The 18,798-nt window shown below is 41.3% G+C and overlaps 1 protein-coding gene across 1 annotated transcript in view; it reads left to right on the top strand.

Moving 5' to 3' along the window:
• LOC132872297 (uncharacterized) overlaps positions 1–11,735 on the top strand; it is a 39,109-nt gene extending 27,374 nt beyond the window's left edge. Inside the window, exons 4-6 of the mRNA XM_060907053.1 lie at positions 6,447–6,518; positions 6,641–6,708; positions 9,791–11,735. Of these exons, the coding sequence (XP_060763036.1) occupies positions 6,447–6,518; positions 6,641–6,708; positions 9,791–9,904 (254 nt within the window). The 3' untranslated portion in view covers positions 9,905–11,735. The remainder of the gene's footprint in view (positions 1–6,446; positions 6,519–6,640; positions 6,709–9,790) is intronic.
• The last annotated feature ends 7,063 nt before the right edge of the window (positions 11,736–18,798 follow it).

Genomic DNA, 18,798 nt, shown 5'->3' with positions numbered 1-18,798 from the left:
GTCAATGCGGACGGCCAGGGCGATGGCCTCATCGAGTGTCGACGGTTGTTCATACGAGACCAATTCGTCCTTCATGTAGTCGGCCAGGCTGTGCAGAAAGGCGTCCACCAGCGCCTGCATGTTCCACTTGCTGCGCCGGGCCAAGGTCCAGAAATCGACCGAGTAGTCAGCCACTGTACGTCTGCCTTGGCGAATACTTTTCAGTCCTCCGGATGCCTCTACTGACGACGAGCCCGGGTCGAAGACCTTAATCATCTCCACAGCAAACAGGGAGAAGGAGGCACACGCCGGTGTCCGGCGTTCATACTCAGCAGTCCCCCACAGGTGGGCGCAGCCAGTCAGATGAGTGATGACGAAGGCCACCTTCGCTGCCTCCAACGCGAAGGTTCTGGGCTGTAGGTCAAAGATCAACCGGCAGCTGGTCAGGAAAGCACGGACTTGGGAGGGGTCACTGTCAAAGCACTCCGGACTGCCGACCTTGGGTTCCGGGGCACCGAGTGCAGCAGGATCACCTCCCGGAGGCCCAGGGGATGCTAGGGCGGTGAGCAGCTGGAGTGCTTGGTCCAGTTGTTGTTGCTGATGGCCATGCTGGATCAGGGCTGTAACATCAGCAGACATCCCCTTCAGTGCGCTCAGGCGCTGACTCCATGCAGGTCAGATCGTTCTGTCACGGAACAGACAGGAGAGGAGATCAAATGCGCTCAAACCACAGTTGATTAATAATAGGGGAAAGGGGAGTTGGAAGAATATGTGTGGGTGAAATCCAGTGGCAGGAGAACTGAGAGGCAGGGATGGCTGGTGGTGACATCTGAGGTCTCCCATCCAAGTACTGACCAGGCCCAACCCTGCTTAGCTTCAGAGATGAGATAGGACCAGGCATAGTCAGAGAGGTGTGGCTGTAGGGCTGAGCAAGCTGGAGATCAGGCAAAGGTGCAGGAGGGGCAGGCAAGAGGCAGAGTCGACAGAACAGAAGGCAGATCAGGTTACCGGGGCTGGAGAGCAGACAGAGTCAGACAGAACAGGAAATCTTCAGGAGTCAGAGTAGTAGGAACACAGAGCAGGTAATCAGGCTGAGAGTTGCAGACGATCTGACACAGGAGCTAGGGAGAACTGCAGCTTAAATACACACAGGGGGAGAGCAGGTGATCAGCAACAGCCAATGACAGTCACTGAAAGATAATAAGAGGAAGTGAGTGCGGGCGTGGCCGGTAATGCTGAGTGGAGATGTTACCTGAAGAGAGAAGCCCACAGGTAGGACCATGACAGTGAGACTGGAAAAATACTTTTCATTGTATTTGGTCATTATAACGTAATTTTATGAACAGATTTTTCTGACTTTGTGGCTAATATGAAGTCTCGCGCATAATAGCCGCTCGGTGAAACCTGTCTCCAAACAACGAAGTATTTCCTTCGTAACTACGCTGATTGTTGTTAGTTGCTTAGCTAACTTTTCACATACTATGTAGATTTCCCAAAAATAAAGCCATGAAAAAGCAGTGGGAGACAGCTGTGCGACGGGAAGGGTTTTCTGCTACTCCGTCATGCATGCTCTGCAGTGAACACTTCAGAACAGAGGATTTTGACAGAACAGGTCAGACAGTCAGGATCAGAGAGGGAGCTGTTCCTTCAGTCTTCAGTTTCCCAGCTCATCTCCACCAGGTAGGTGTAGAGTTATAAGCAGTGAGAATTAGATAATACGGTGCCACACTATGATGAACGTTTTTGAACATATGATGAATGTTTTTAACCTTTCTGAAAGTGAAGGAATCAGTGATGTATTTTGTTTTGGTATGACGTTAGAACCTGGCCGAAATCAGGTTGGCGGTCATTCAGCTCACTTTATTCAACGAGAGTAGGTCTGTGTGGTGACTCAATAAATAAAACAGTAAATTTTTATTTTCATTCACTATTTCCAGTTTTTCCACTATTTCCATCATTTATCATATTCAGTCTTGTAGGTTGGTTATTTTGGCCTTAGGTTTTGGTAGCTTGCTACGGTATGCTGACTGATTAGCTTCCCTGAGCTATCTATCGCGTATCTGTCGCTAGTTTGCAGTGTATAGGGTATTTCGCACACTATTTATAACCATCACATTAAAAGTTATATATGTTGCTTTGATGCCTGTTTGTTTCCCAAATATATACGTGTGTGTCTTAATGGGTGAATAAAAGGCATCGAGTTAAATATTATTGTAGAAAGGGGCTTTATGAAGTTCAGTCCATTTACTTGCATTGGTTTACGGGGAAGATTTGCCACATCCAATATGGCAGACACTCTGACGTATCCCAGCAACGGGCCACCCAGCTCAATGCGGCGTCTATGTTTATATGTCTATGATGCTGCTGCCATCATTTGTTTTTGCCTCCATGCTTCGCACTTTGATGACGCATGCGGCGGTGTGACCATAGACATATAAACATAGACGCCGCATTGAGCCTGGTGGCCCGTTGCTGGGATACGTCAGAGTGTCCGCCATATTGGATGTGGCAAATCTTCCCCATAAACCAATGCAAGTAAATGGACTGAACTTCATAAAGCCCCTTTCTACAATAATATTTAACTCGATGCCTTTTATTCACCCATTAAAAGACACACGTATATATTTGGGAAACAAACAGGCATCAAAACAACATATATAACTTTTAATGTGATGGTTATAAATAGTGTGCGAAATACCCTGTACACTGCAAACTAGCGACAGATACGCGATATATAGCTCAGGTAAGCTAATCAGTCAGCATACCGTAGCAAGCTACCAAAGCCTGAGGCCACAATAGCCAACCTCCAAGACTGAATATGATAAATGATGGAAATAGTGGAAAAACTGGAAATAGTGAATGAAAATAAAAATTTACTGTTTTATTTATTGAGTCACCACACAGACCTACTCTCGTTGAATAAAGTGAGCTGAATGACCGCCAAACTGAGTTCGGCCAGGTTCTAACGTCATACCAAAACAAAATACATCACTGATTCCTTCACATTCAGAAAGGTTAAAAACATTCATCATATGTTCAAAAACGTTCATCATAGTGTAGCACCGTATTATCTAATTCTCACTGCTTATAACTCTACACCTACCCGGTGGAGATGAGCTGGGAAACTGAAGACTGAAGGAACAGCTCCCTCTCTGATCCTGACTGTCTGACCTGTTCTGTCAAAATCCTCCGTTCTGAAGTGTTCACTCCAGAGCAAGGATGACGGAGTAGCAGAAAACCCTGCCTGTCGCACAGCTGTCTCCCACTGCTTTTTCATGGCTTTATTTTTGGGAAACCTACATAGTATGTGAAAAGTTAGCTAAGCAACTAACAACAATCAGCGTAGTTACGAAGGAAATACTTCGTTGTTTGGAGACAGGTTTCACCGAGCGGCTATTATGCGCGAGACTTCATATTAGCCACAAAGTCAGAAAAATCTGTTCGTAAAATTACGTTATAGTGACCAAATACAATGAAAAGTATTTTTCCAGTCTCACTTGTGAAAGGTAATCCCATGTGATCTCGTTTGGATGGTAAACCTTCAGTACAGTTAAACGCAGCACATGAATGAGGCATCTTTATTCTCGGCTACTATCTAGACGCTATACCAGAGACGGTTGAAGAATCTCCACTTTGCCACATCCAATATGGCGGCGAGGATGACATGATTCTACGCAGAAGGCGGCGTCTATGTTTATATGTCTATGAGCAGCACGACCTCAGACTCTGCCTCCGCCATTAATACGGCATCTTCGTATGATTACTTGAAAGAATTTTATGAAAAGGTCAGTGATGATGCAGGTGGAAAAAAAATCCTACCTTTTTGTGTAAACTTTGCCCGCCGGGTTTCAAGAAACAACTCTGTACATCAACAACAAACCTGAAACGGCACATTGAACTAAAGCACCCGGCTAGCTTTTCAAGGTATGTGCGAGTGATTAAAAAATCAAAAGACATGGCAATGGCCGTGTGAAAAAATACATTCACAAAAAATTTAAAAGTGACTTAATGAAAAGATATGAATAATGTTTAAATGTTTTGCACTTTTATGGAATCAATTTTGTGCCAAAATGTTCATACAATACTTTTGAAATATCAAACAAAAACGACAAATCAAAATACAAAAAAAAAGGCAATTTTTTTTAGACTGGCAAACAAATTATTCGTGTAATCGTGCAAAATATCAGTCTATTACTCTTCAGAAACCTTTTATTTTTGTTCCGCGTCTTTCTCAGTTTTGTTTGACGTAATTTATTTTGGGGTGGCACGGTGGTGTAGTGGTTAGCGCTGTTGCCTCACAGCAAGAAGGTCCTGGGTTCGAGCCCCGTGGCCGGCAAGGGCCTTTCTGTGTGGAGTTTGCATGGTGTCCACATGGGTTTCCTCCGGGTGCTCTGGTTTCCCCCACAGTCCAAAGGCATGCTGGTTAGGTTAACTGGTGACTCTAAAGTGAGTGTGAATGGTTGTCTGTGTCTATGTGTCAGCCCTGTGATGACCTGGTGACTTGTCCAGGGTGTACCCTGCCTTTTGCCCATAGTCAGCTGGGATAGGCTCCAGCTTGCCTGCAACCCTGTAGAAGGATAAAGCGGCTAGAGATGATGAGATGAATTTATTTTGGTTGCAATTCCAGCTTTCTCGTTTGCGCTCCCTGACTTTTTGCTTGCAGTTTTGGCACAAACTTGACATGTGGGTGGGCTGTCCAGGAATGCATTCCCATTGGGTAACTTGTGTTTGACTGACAGCTATGCTCAGCCATTCCCTACTTGGATTCTGGCGGACTGTTTGACAAGTGACCGATCCATTGACGGTAAACAAGGATCGAGTGGACTTCAGTGGCGACTATGATATTGAATTAATTCAACAAAGTGTAAGTACGGGACAAATGTGTTGTATGTGTTGCAGTAGTACACATTATGCAGGTGTTTCGTAGCAAGTCAAATGTTAGACTTAGCTCCACTACCCAATATAATAGCTGTCTTGCTAACGTTAAACACACCTGCATAATGTGTACTACTACAACACATTTGTCCCGTACTTACACTTTGTTGAATTAATTCAATATCATAGTCGCCACTGAAGTTCACTCAATCCTTGTTTACCGTCAATGGATCGGTCACTCGTCAAACAGTCCGCCAGAATCCGAGTAGGGAATGGCTGAGTGTAGCTGTCAGTCAAACACAAGTTACCCAATGGGAATGCATTCCTGGACAGCCCACCCACACGTCAAGTTTGTGCCAAAACTGCAAGCAAAAAGTCAGGGAGCGCAAACAAGAAAGCTGGAATTGCAACCAAAATAAATTACGTCAAACAAAACTGAGAAAGACGCGGAACAAAAATAAAAGGTTTCTGAAGGGTAATAGACTGATTTTGCACGATTATACGAATAATTTGTTTGCCAGTCTAAAAAAATTGACTTTTTTTTTTTTGTATTTTGATTTGTCATTTTTGTTTGATATTTCAAAAGTATTGTATGAACATTTTGGCACAAAATTGATTCCATACACTTTGAATATTGCACTTTAAGGTCCAACCTTTGTTTCCTACTTCAGCCTGGTTCCTACCTCAGATTGTGTTTGTGTTAGTACAGAATTATGTCGACACATCTTCTCGACTTTGTTGTTAACAGTATACTGCAGTTTAGAATGGTATCCTTGAGGGTTTTACTATTTTAAGTTGTAATTTGTTTGTAGAACCTGCCTGGTATATTCAGTATTGCTTTCTTTAGGTTCCTTTTTAGTATGAACTGAAATGGAATTTGATATGAATTGTTTCCAGGTTTGGAAAATTTATTAAAATGGAAAAACATTTGCACCTTAAGGACTACTGTCCTGTTTTTGTTTTAATAATTCCTCATTTAAAATAAAAAGCCATTCAAGCAGCAAGTTTTCCCTCATGTTTTTGAGAATATACTGTAGGGGTGAAAGCTGCAGCTGACTACTAGTGTGGGCTGAATGGGCGGCAACAAAGTGTTAAAGCAACAATGGGGAAATGCCAGTATTCTGAGGGCTGTCCCCTCAATGCTAATGTAAACCCTGGTTGGATAAGGATTTCAAAATTGGATACGAAGATGAAATCTGACGCATAGTTTCAGTGTTAAAACTGATAAAAAATAATTGCTGTCTGTGGTTCTATATAGGCTGTGGCAATAATTTTGAAAAATAATAGCTCGCAGCAACATATTGGGAAAAAAAAGAATTATGAGCTAGTTCATTTTTGGAACTGTGAACTTAGTTCAAAATTTTGAATTATGAACTGAACTAGTTCATTTTAAAATTTGTGAACTGAACTTTGAACTAGTTCATGTAGAACGTGAACTTTCCCAACACTGTCAACAACACTGGAACAAGATAAACAGCAAACACACAGCAGCCTCCCTATAGGTGCCAAAACTTTTTCATTTTATTCAGCGATTGGAAAAACCCCTCATCCTTTCATTCCATTTATAAACTGTTTTGTGTTTTATTCCACAGTGTTTGGCATTCTGGCAGTTTTATTGTTTGTGATACCTGGTGTAGTGACATTTATTTGTTGGAGACGTAGAGGTACACACACACACACACACACACACACACATTTTGAGAGCGATTAACTGAAAACCTTTCGAACTAGAAGCACTTCTGTAAGTCACTCTGGAAAAGGAAAACTAAAGGTCTTTTCTCTTTAGGAGGAAGATGTGGAGAGAACAGGATTACTGAAGAACGTCCAGACTGTAAGAGAAAGCAGATGGATCAGGTTAGCGTATACGCAGGCGTGAGCTCAGCTGCATTTTTATTATGTCACTGTGCCAAAACCTCAAGAATCTGGAGATATCTTAGTTTTTTTGTTAATTTTTCCAAGAATCTGGATCATATCTGGAGATTTTTTTGACAATGCCATAATCAGAGAGAACCCAACATGGATTTCATCATATATGGATCATAGTTTGAAATAGCTGAACAAAACCATCTTTGGATTCTGGGGCATTTTGCACCATGTGGCATCTTTAAGTCTTTGAACTGGAAGGTAGATGATTGAAAAGGAACAATAACATTTCATCACTTTCTCATTGTCCATCAGAGTCCAACTGTATTCTTCATTCTGCATGGTTGCAATGATAATGGTTATCATAGATTTATTTCTACTTTTAGTTGTATTTAGATGTATTTGGAGGTAGCACGGTAGTAGTGGTTAGCACTGTTGCCTCACAGCAAGAAGGTCCTGGGTTCGAGCCCAGCGTCCAACAAGGGTCTTTCTGTGTGGAGTTTGCATGTTCTCCTCATGTCTGCGTGGGTTTCCTCTAGGTGCTCTGGTTTCCCCCAAAGACATGCAGGTTAGGCTAATTGGTGGCTCGAAATTGACTGTGAATGTGAGTGTGAATGGTTGTTTATCTCTGTGTTAGCCCTGCGATGACCTGGCGACTTGTCCAGGGTGTACCTCAGCTCTCGCCCATAGTCAGCTGGGATAGGCTCCAGCTTGCCTGTGACCCTGTATAGGATAAACAACTACAGATAATGGATGGATGTACAGTGGTGCTTGAAAGTTTGTGAACCCTTTAGAATTTTCTATATTTCTGCATAAATATGACCTAAAACATGATCAGATTTTCACACAAGTCCTAAAAGTAGATAAAGAGAACCCAGTTAAACAAATGAGACAAAAAAAATACTTGGTCATTTATTTATTGAGGAAAATGATCCAATATTACATATCTGTGAGTGGCAAAAGTATGTGAACCTCTAGGATTAGCAATTAATTTGAAGGTGAAATTAGAGTCAGGTGTTTTCAATCGATGAGATGACAATCAGGTGTGAGTGGGCACCCTGTTTTATTTAAAGAACAGGGATCTATCAAAGACTGATCTTCACAAGACATGTTTGTGGAAGTGTATCATGACATGAACAAAGGAGATTTCTGAGGACCTCAGAAAAAGTGCTGTTGATGCTAATCAGGCTGGAAAAGATTATAAAACCATCTCTAAAGAGTTTGGACTCCACCAATCCACAGTCAGACAGATTGTGTACAAATGGAGGAAATTCAAGACCATTGTTACCCTCCCCATGTCAGGTTCTGTGGAACTTTCAGCCTGCTGTTCATCTACGTGGCCACTAGATGCCACTATTTTGCATTATATTTTCTTTTGTTTTTCTTGGGTTACACTTGTCTTCATGCTATTGGCAAAGCGAATCATTGATGGCAAGTAGTTGATTGGCTGGCCTATATATATGAGTTTGTTTTCTTTCCACTTTGCTCAGTTCTCCTGTGAGCCACCGTGTGAGTACTTGTCCTGGGTTTTTCACTATAGCTGTTTGCTCCACTGTTTTGAACAGCCTTTTGACCACTCCCTCTGTTTTCTAAGAAGAGGATTGTTTTGCTTTTGACTGTCTCGAGTGGATATTATTTTTGAACTTTTGTGCCATGTACTGTTTTGCCATTTTTGGGTTTTCTCTTTTTTGTGCATTTTAATGACTGACCTTTTTGGACCTGGAATATACATGCTAAAGATTTATTTTGTTTTTGATCTGGTGCTCTCAGTAAAGACTTCCTTTTTGAAAACGCTAAGTCTCTGCATCTCTGTCCTGAATCTCTGTCTCATTCCGAGGGTGGTCTGAGGTTTAAGATGTTCAATCCCCATCTCAACCAAAACCCTGTCACCCCAGGAGTGGTCGACCAACAAAGATCACTCCAAGAGCAAGGCGTGTAATAGTCGGCGAGGTCACAAAGTACCCTAGGGTAACTTCTAAGCAACTGAAGGCCTCTCTCACATTGGCTGATGTTAATGTTCATGAGTCCACCATCAGGAGAACACTGAACAATGGTGTGCATGGCAGGGTTGCAAGGAGAAAGCCACTGCTCTCCAAAATAGAACTTTTTGATCTAAATGAGAAGCGTTATGTTTGGAGAAAGGAAAACACTGCATTCTAGCATAAGAACCTTATCCCATGTGTGAAACATGGTGGTGGTAGTATCATGGTTTGGGCCTGTTTTGCTGCATCTGGGCCAGGATGGCTTGCCATCATTGATGGAACAATGAATTCTGAATTATACCAGCGAATTCTAAAGGAAAATGTCAGGACATCTGTCCATGAACTGAATCTCAAGAGGTGGGTCATGCAGCAAGGCAACCCTAAGCACACAAGTCGTTTTACCAAAGAATGGTTAAAGAAGAATACAGTTAATGTTTTGGAATGGCCAAGTCAAAGTCCTGACCTTAATCCAATCAAAATGTTGTGGAAGGACCTGAAGCGAGCAGTTGATGTGAGGAAACCCACCAACATCCCAGAGTTGAAGCTGTTCTGTATGGAAGAATGAACTAAAATTCCTCCAAGACAGTGTGCAGGACTGATCAACAGTTACTGGAAATGTTTAGTTGCAGTTATTGCTGCACAAGAGGGTTACACCAGATACTGAAAGCAAAGGTTCACATACTTTTGCCACTTACAGATATGTAATATTGGATCATTTTCCTCAATAAATAACTGACCAAGTGTAATATTTTTGTTTCATTTGTTTAACTGGGTTCTCTTTCTCTACTTTTAGAGCTTGTGTGAAAATCCGATGATGTTTTAGGTCATATTGATGAAGAAATATAGAAAATTTTAAAGGGTTCACAAACTTTCAAGCGCCACTGTATTTGTGATTCACTGCAGGTGACACACATGAACCACGTATGCTCTCATTGAATAGTGAGTTATCGGAAAGTATCTCCTGCTGCCCTTAACTCTCACCTGCTCAGATGGATAAATATAAGTTGTGTTTTTGAGGTCAACAATAAAATCAAAAGAAACAAGTATGTGTGTTTTTATATGGATAATTTTCATGTTCTGTCTTTCCACAGACTGGATCTGATGTTACGTACTCCACTGTAACCCACATTAACACAGCTGGAGCAGCACGGGTTCAGATCAACGCTGAAGAGAAAACTGAATATACCAGCATTATAACAAACTAACCCACAGTAAATATATAGAATAATGCTGAAAACACAAGGTTTCTTAAATACACTCCATAGTCAGCACAGGATTCGCAATATTGGCTTTGTTTATTTTGTTTTTTTTATTAAAACCATAAATAACAGATTTAATCACATTTGTGTGCTGATGGATAATCTTGCAAATTATATTTTGAGTGTCCATGTCATTTGAGATCTTTTGTGTACCATTCTTATATCACACGGAAAAAAAAAATGTTCTTTTAGGTTTTTGTCATCATCTTGTTTTGCATAAGATGACTACTGTAGAAGTTTGTGAAAGTCTCTTTGGTCTGACTGTGCATTTTGAAACTAGTTTTTGTGAAATTCTCCTAAACCTCCTTATCGTTTATTAAGGGGTGCTGGACAGTGTGTTTGTTGAATGTGAAGTATTTTACATTATTGGTTGTACGTGATACAATTCTGATGAACTGATGCTGTGAGAAAGAGGAAGTAACCATTCTACCATGCTGCCTTGGTCACAGTCATGTGGTCAATATGACATGCAGGGTGTCTCATAATGGCTCTGAAGTACCATGAGAGAGCTATTTCTTCATGCAGCTGTGGTTTTATAAACTTGTCAGAGGTGTGTGTGCATGCATTGCCAAGACCTTGCAACAAAGTCATCAAGTGACATATGATTGCAAAATAGCATCTTGCATAAATTCATATCTTGGATAATCTCGTCACAGGATGCCAAGATTTGTGAACAAGTTGACTTGTTCAAGAAACAAGAAAAGACCTTTTTTTCTGCTTAAAACATTTATGCTTTGCCCAGGGCATTGCTTAAAAAAAAAATCCTGCTTCAGACCAGTCATAGAAAACTTGCTGTGCTGATCGTCTTCTTCAGCTGAGAATTGTTATATTTTGGCACAAGTGGCTGTTTACGAAATTGATAAAAATATGTTTGTCAAGCCCCAGGAAGCCATAGCCTAATGGTTAGAGAAGCAGTCTTGGGACAAAAAGGTTGCTGGTTTGAGTCCCTGGAACAGCAGGAGTGGCTGAAGCCCTAGGCTGCTCTGGGTATGTTGTACTGTATGTCACTCTGGATAAAAAGAGTCTGTTAAATGTCATGTCATACTTGAAACTGGTACAGGCTGTTCTGATTGCTACTTGTTTTGGTTAGTTCAAGCCTTGAGATTTATCTTCGCTCACACATTATGCTCTCTGCTTAATGAAGGTTATATTGACAAGTAATGTCTTCTTTCATCAGATTATGATCCAAACAAGTGATGGTACAGTATATACACTGGCAGAAATAGAGGTACAGGAGGAGTCCAATTCTGTACCCCATGGTACAATCTACACGAATGTACCCCCTAGGGCTTATTATTGGACTTTAAGGTCCTTTTTAGGGTCAGAAAGGTACATATACAGTTTGTTCCCAATTTGTATATAAATGGTGCAAATAAGTGCCTTAGAGAGTACTGCCCCAGTACTAAGCCAGTGTACCCCAAAAAGTACAGTCATGTACTGTGTTTTCTGACAGTATAATGTCTCTCTTCTTTCATTAAGTAGTGTAGTCTAAACCAGTGATGTAATGCTTCATCACCCATTGACGTTATCCTGTCATACATAGATAACTTACCTTCTTAAATCATCATTATCCAATCACATAGCTACAACACACTCTCTTGAATGTGAATATATACTCCTGTTTGTCCTTCAATAAACTGAGAAACATCTCTTAGCAGCTGTGTCTGTGTCAGTGACTGTTTTGCTCCCAGATCAGTCCGTGAGACAGAATCACTTAGGCGGCAGAGCTCTACATTCCTAGATCATACTTTGTCGATTCAACCTCCTTTGGTACAGACAGATCAAAACCTAAGAAATATAAAGTTTATACTTAATAAACTCAGTGTTTTCAAACTTAATGCCTTTCAGCCCTCAAAACAAGCTCAGAGTGATTAGTCAGCATTTTTTACACATATGTGAACACTCCAAAAAACTCAGACCCCTCTAAAACAAACCTCAGGAGGTGGTCTCAGTTCAGTTCACTTCAAGTCCCCGTTTGGGTTTGCTTAACCTGTGCATTGTGAACACAAAGTACTCCGGGTTCGCGTCACCTTTTGCTATTGTATTTTATTCCTCTTGGCTTGCCATAGACAGATCACATGATCCAAGTGAAAGCTACCCACAATCCAAAACAGTAAAGGTCTGAGAGCTTCAGAAGAACTATAGTGTGAACAGAAAGAGAACTGAGGCACCATCAAGGCCGAATCCTCTTTCAAATGAACTCGGTGTGAACACAAAAAGAATGGAGTCCCTAAAAATCACATGAACTTCACATGTGATTTTTCACATGATCACATGTGACTTTTGCTTTTGTGGAATGTTTTCCACATGTGGTAACATGTTTTCCACATGTGCTCTACATGGTAACACATGTTACAAAATCTGATACCATGTATTCCATGTGATCACGTGTGGTGACGTGATCACATACGGTAAGAAATACATGAGAAATTCATGTGTTTTTTCTGTAAGGGCCTTTTCTGTTGTCCACTTTAAGAGGACTGAGTTTGTTTTGTTTTAAAAGGACTATATGTGAAAACACCCTTTGAGTCACCCTCACTGCTGCTGAACTTGGTTTCATATTCAACCTTTTAGGATTTTGAAGGATCTTATTGACTGCACAATCGTATCTCCAATATTTTATTTTGTGTTCATGTCATATTTTGAGCCTTTTCCAGACATCTCACGGTGGCACGGTGGTGTAGTGGTTAGCACTGTCGCCTCACAGCAAGAAGGTCCTGGGCTTGAGTCCAACAGCCGATGACCTTTCTGTGTGGAGTTTGCGTGTTCTTCTTGTGTCTGCATGGGTTTCCTCCAGGTGCTCCAGTTTCCCCCACAGTCCAAAGACATGCAGGTTAGACTAACTGGGGCTCTAAATTGACCATAGTTGTGAATGGTTGCTTGTCTCTATGCGTTAGCCCTGTGATGGCCTGGCGACTTGTCCAGGGTGTACTCTGCCTCTTGCCCATAGTCAGCTGGGATAGACAACCCTGTACAGGATAAGCAGCTACAGATAATGGATGGAGACATCTTACTGGGTCTAAAAGTGTTTTTGTGTTTTCTTTCACATTGTTTCTCTCTCGGGGCGGCACGGTGGTGTAGTGGTTAGCGCTGTCGCCTCACAGCAAGAAGGTCCTGGGTTCGAGCCCCGGGGCCGGCGAGGGCCTTTCTGTGTGGAGTTTGCATGTTCTCCCCATGTCCGCGTGGGTTTCCTCCGGGTGCTCCGGTTTCCCCCACAGTCCAAAGACATGCAGGTTAGGTTAACTGGTGACTCTAAATTGACCATAGGTGTGAATGGTTGTCTGTGTCTATGTGTTAGCCCTGTGATGACCTGGCGACTTGTCCAGGGTGTACCCCGCCTTTCGCCCGTAGTCAGCTGGGATAGGCTCCAGCTTGCCTGCGACCCTGTAGAAGGATAAAGCGGCTAGAGATAATGTGATGTGATGTTTCTCTCTCTTCTTGGTTTTGCTTGTGCACACACTTCTTAAATAATATGTTCCCACAATTTCCAAATACGTTAGAAATTTTACTTGCAACTTTCGAAAATTCCTGGGACACAAGATCCATTACAGTTTTAATTTTTTTAGTAGTGGAGGCATTGAATACTTGTGCAAATTAAAACCATCAAAACCAACTACAACCCAGATTCCAAAAAAGTTGGGACAAAGTACAAATTGTAAATAAAAATGGAATGCAATGATGTGGAAGTTTCAAAATTCCATATTTTATTCAGAATAGAAAATAGATGACATATCAAATGTTTAAACTGAGAAAATGTATCATTTAAAGAGAAAAATTAGGTGATTTTAAATTTCATGACAACAACACATCTCAAAAAAGTTGGGACAAGGCCATGTTTCCCACCGTGAGACATCCCCTTCTCTTTACAACAGTCTGTAAACGTCTGGGGACTGAGGAGACAAGTTGCTCAAGTTTAGGGATAGGAATGTTAACCCATTCTTGTCCAATGTAGGATTCTAGTTGCTCAACTGTCTTAGGTCTTTTTTGTCGTATCTTCCGTTTTATGATGTGCCAAATGTTTTCTATGGGTGAAAGATCTGGACTGCAGGCTGGCCAGTTCAGTACCCGGACCCTTCTTCTACGCAGCCATGATGCTGTAATTGATGCAGTATGTGGTTTGGCATTGTCATGTTGGAAAATGCAAGGTCTTCCCTGAAAGAGACGTCGTCTGGATGGGAGCATATGTTGCTCTAGAACCTGGATATACCTTTCAGCATTGATGGTGTCTTTCCAGATGTGTAAGCTGCCCATGCCACACACACTAATGCAACCCCATACCATCAGAGATGCAGGCTTCTGAACTGAGCGCTGATAACAACTTGGGTCGTCCTTCTCCTCTTTAGTCCGAATGACACAGCGTCCCTGATTTCCATAAAGAACTTCAAATTTTGATTCGTCTGACCACAGAACAGTTTTCCACTTTGCCACAGTCCATTTTAAATGAGCCTTGGCCCAGAGAAGACGTCTGCGCTTCTGGATCATGTTTAGTTTAGATATGGCTTCTTCTTTGAACTATAGAGTTTTAGCTGGCAATGACGGATGGCACGGTGAATTGTGTTCACAGATAATGTTCTCTGGAAATATTCCTGAGCCCATTTTGTGATTTCCAATACAGAAGCATGCCTGTATGTGATGCAGTGCCGTCTAAGGGCCCGAAGATCACGGGCACCCAGTATGGTTTTCCGGCCTTGACCCTTACGCACAGAGATTCTTCCAGATTCTCTGAATCTTTTGATGATATTATGCACTGTAGATGATGATATGTTCAAACTCTTTGCAATTTTACACTGTCAAACTCCTTTCTGATATTGTTCCACTATTTGTCGGCGCAGAATTAGGGGGATTGGTGATCCTCTTCCCATCTTTACTTCTGAGAGCCGCTGCCACTCCAAGATGCTCTTTTTATACCCAGTCATGTTAATGACCTATTGCCAATTGACCTAATGAGTTGCAATTTGGTCCTCCAGCTGTTCCTTTTTTGTACCTTTAACTTTTCCAGCCTCTTATTGCCCCTGTCCCAACTTTTTTGAGATGTGTTGCTGTCATGAAATTTCAAATGAGCCAATATTTGGCATGAAATTTCAAAATGTCTCACTTTCGACATTTGATATGTTGTCTATGTTGTATTGTGAATACAATATCAGTTTTTGAGATTTGTAAATTATTGCATTCCGTTTTTATTTACAATTTGTACTTTGTCCCAACTTTTTTGGAATCAGGGTTGTACTTTATTAATAAATTAATATCGAAGGTATATTTACTCTGGTGTGTGCATTTCATTTGTTCATTTCATTACATTTACACTGTTGTGTCAAACCCTGCTCTGTGGAGCTCTCACAAGCCAAGTCCACCATCATCAGCTAGAAGTGTACAGGGAAGAGTTTAAAAGCCTGACACAAAAAAAGAAAGTGTCATCTCACAGCTCTCTACACAGACAGTGTCATTGATAGGTCTTAGATACTCCCTGACAGTTCCCTGCTTGGCAGTCCTAACCATGATCTTTTGAACTCTGCCATCACTGCTGAGCATGGCTTTTGTAATGGGGCACATTGAATGACTAGGTGCAGCCTTGATCCTCGAAAAAACCTTTCATTTCAGGATCTTCAGTGCTTATCAGGCTTATCAGTCACATTGAAAATATTTAACTGACCCTCTGCTTGCCAAGAAATGCCGCAAAGCATTTATGAAGCCTTCTGCTGTTATATACTCCAGCACCTCCAGATGAATTACCTTTGTGCTCAAGCGGCTAAATACGTCAGCCCATCTTTTATTTTCTTTTGTTTCCTCTTGTTCGATGCACCACCATGCTCTAAGGTCCAAAAACATCAAGGCGTGTATGGGTAAATGGTGGATTTACAGAAAGAGTGTATGCTAGCAAATGAGACATTTTCTGAATTTCCAATTTTCGTCTCAACTTCTTGCATGTGATACATTTGTGGATGACACTGGAGATATCTATTTTGTCTCTGACCACCCACAGTCCATCAGTGCATACTGCACCTTCAGTGAGATGTCGACCTTGATGGGCCACTTAATTGTGATATTGTTGTATTAGTAGCATGGTGACATGATTTGATGGGATAATCAAAGGATGCTTTTCTAGCTTGGAGATGTCACTAACTCATCAGCCACTCATTGTCATGAAAGGGGTTGAGTTTATGAGGAGAACTGTCTGATGATATGTTATTTTGTGTCAGGCTTTTAAACTCTTCCCTGTACACCTCTTGCTGTATAGTTTTGATTATGGTGGACTTGGCTTGTAAGAGTTCCATAGAGCAAGGTTTGATACAACAGTACCACCTCTAGCCAGTGTCAGCAACTCAAGACTGAGAAAATGGTATTGCCACATGGGTTAGTATTGTGACAGTTATCACAAGAGATTTCCGGCTTGAAAAGTGATGAAAGTTGTGTGAGCCCAGTATCCTTGTCTGCATTTACAAGTTCATAATACTCTACATCCTCTGGAGGACTTGGCTCACAGAGGAATTTTGGACCACAGAACCAGATGGTGAGGGATCAGCGGGCTACTGACAACATAACCCTGGTGCCATGATCATCTGGGTTCTAATCAGAACAGGTGTAATGCCATTGGTTTGGTTCACTTGACTCGGTACTATATGGCTATTTGTATAGAACTGGAATGTTTGCATGTTTGTGTCCATATCCTCCTTTCTAAGCATCATGAGTTCAACTGTAAGCACTGCAGGACACAGCTCCAGCCAGGGGATGGTGTGAGTGGCAAAAGGAGCCAATTTTGATTTGCTCATTACAAAGCCTATGGAAATCTGCCCACTTGGGTATGTGACACCTAAATATGCCACTGTAGCTATAGCTAAAGTAGGAGAGTGTGAGTGGGACATACTGTATGATTGTGAGATTTGCAATTGTTCAAGCTCTGCAAGAGATGTAGTCCAAGAGATGTATGCCCTCCACTGAGCCTCTTTGTGTGCAGGGAGAGGAGTGTCTTTATCCTGTTGTACTGATGCAAGTTCCATCACCAAAGCTTTGCCTTGCATGCTGATAGGGGAGACAAGTCCCAGAGGGTAATATAGGCTATTGACTGTAGAAAGGATCCCTCTTCATGTGAAAGGCTATATATCTTTGGACACTTTAAATGTGAGAGAGTAAAATTTTGAGGTTCCAGCTTATATCCAGACTGCAATGAATATACAGTGGATCAGTGCTCAGGTTCAGGTCCTTGAGATCCTTGGCTTGTCTTCTGGTGGGAAGGCCTCCATGATTGAGGTGACTGTTAACTGAAAGGAGATATGCAGAACCTTTATTTTTAAATACATTTCTGAGTGGATAGTATCCCCACCCTTGACTCTTGTATGCTGCATAAATGGGAATTAAAAATATTTTTTTGAGAGTTAAAATCAACCGCAAAGTTGGCATTCAAGCTGCCCTGCTGAGCCAGCCAGCCCTGAGTGCTTGATGTCACAGCAGGAACCGGTTTTAAGGCTGAGGCCTTTGACAGCTAGAGACCAAAGTCATATAAATAAAAATTTATGGTGAAAGTAAGAAATACCATTACGGACTTGCTAAGACTGATTTGACTTCATTGGTTGTGGGTTGACTCTCATTAAAACAGGATAGGTGTTATAACTTATGCTGCATACATGTACATGCATGCATTTTCACTGATAAAACGTAAAAGGCTAATTAAATAATCAGATGAACTGAGACTATCACATTCTGAAGCCAATTAAATAATCTTATACCGGTAACTTAAACACACAATACAAGTTACTTGTATTAATCTAAATGCAGGTAAACAATGTGTTTTTGTTGTTTTATATCCAAATGATAGTTGGAACTTACCCATCTGTGTTCTCGCTTCTTGAAGGCCGATCTTGTGGCCGATTGTTTTGAAACAATCTGACTCTGAGTTCTTCCTAAATGAGAAGAAGACAAAGGTCCTGACGATCACGGGCAAGCGCCTTGCTTCGAAGACAAGTGTAGAATTGTGCGTTAAGGTGGGCAATAGCGCCACAGCACGAGATAATGTCTCAATTGCAACATTACTTGGACTTGATATAGATAGTGAACTTTCGTTTCAAGAACATGTAGAAAAAATATGTAAAAAAGTGGCCTCCCGTATTGCAATTCTAAGGAAAATAAGATCGTTTTTGCCGTTAGCACAACGTAAACAATACTATAATGCTTTAATTCAACCAATCATTAATTATGGTAGTGCAGTATGGTCTGAGTGCGATAAAGAATGTCTAAATCGAATTCTTAAATTACAGAAGCGCGCTGCCAGAGTTATTCTTTTCGCAGAACCGCGAGCATCATCTGTGGAACTGTTTAATAGACTTGGATGGATTCCAGTACACGAACAGTTTAAGATAAACAAATGCGCTCTCGTTCATAAGCGGATTTATGGTAACGTTCCTACCTTTTTAAGCGAGCAACTTGTTCTAAATAGCTACGCCAACAAAAGACGCACGCGCTATGCTGATCTTAATCTACGCTGCCCGAAATACAGAAGGGAGACAGAAGGCGGGCGCACTTTTTCTGTTTCTGCTACCCGCCTTTGGAATACTCTCCCTTTCTCTACAAGGCGAATCGAACAGCTTATGCCCTTTAAGGAATCTCTCAGAGAGCGGGCGTTTTCTGAGCAGCGTCTTTTATATCATTTTGTAATATAATTTTATAATAATTTGTTTCTTATTTATATTTATTAATATGATTATCGTATTGTTTTTATTGTAATTTAGTGTAAATAGTTTTATAGTTTATATTGTATATATTTATTATAGGGAGGGCCACAAGTTTATTAGCATCGCTATTTAGTGCTACCCTCATTATAAATAAAGTCTTTATTATTATTATTATTA

The sequence above is a fragment of the Neoarius graeffei genome, chromosome 2, assembly GCF_027579695.1.
Source record: "Neoarius graeffei isolate fNeoGra1 chromosome 2, fNeoGra1.pri, whole genome shotgun sequence".
In the NCBI taxonomy this organism is placed as follows: Eukaryota; Metazoa; Chordata; class Actinopteri; order Siluriformes; family Ariidae; genus Neoarius; species Neoarius graeffei.
This window is presented reverse-complemented; position numbering and strand designations above follow the sequence as displayed.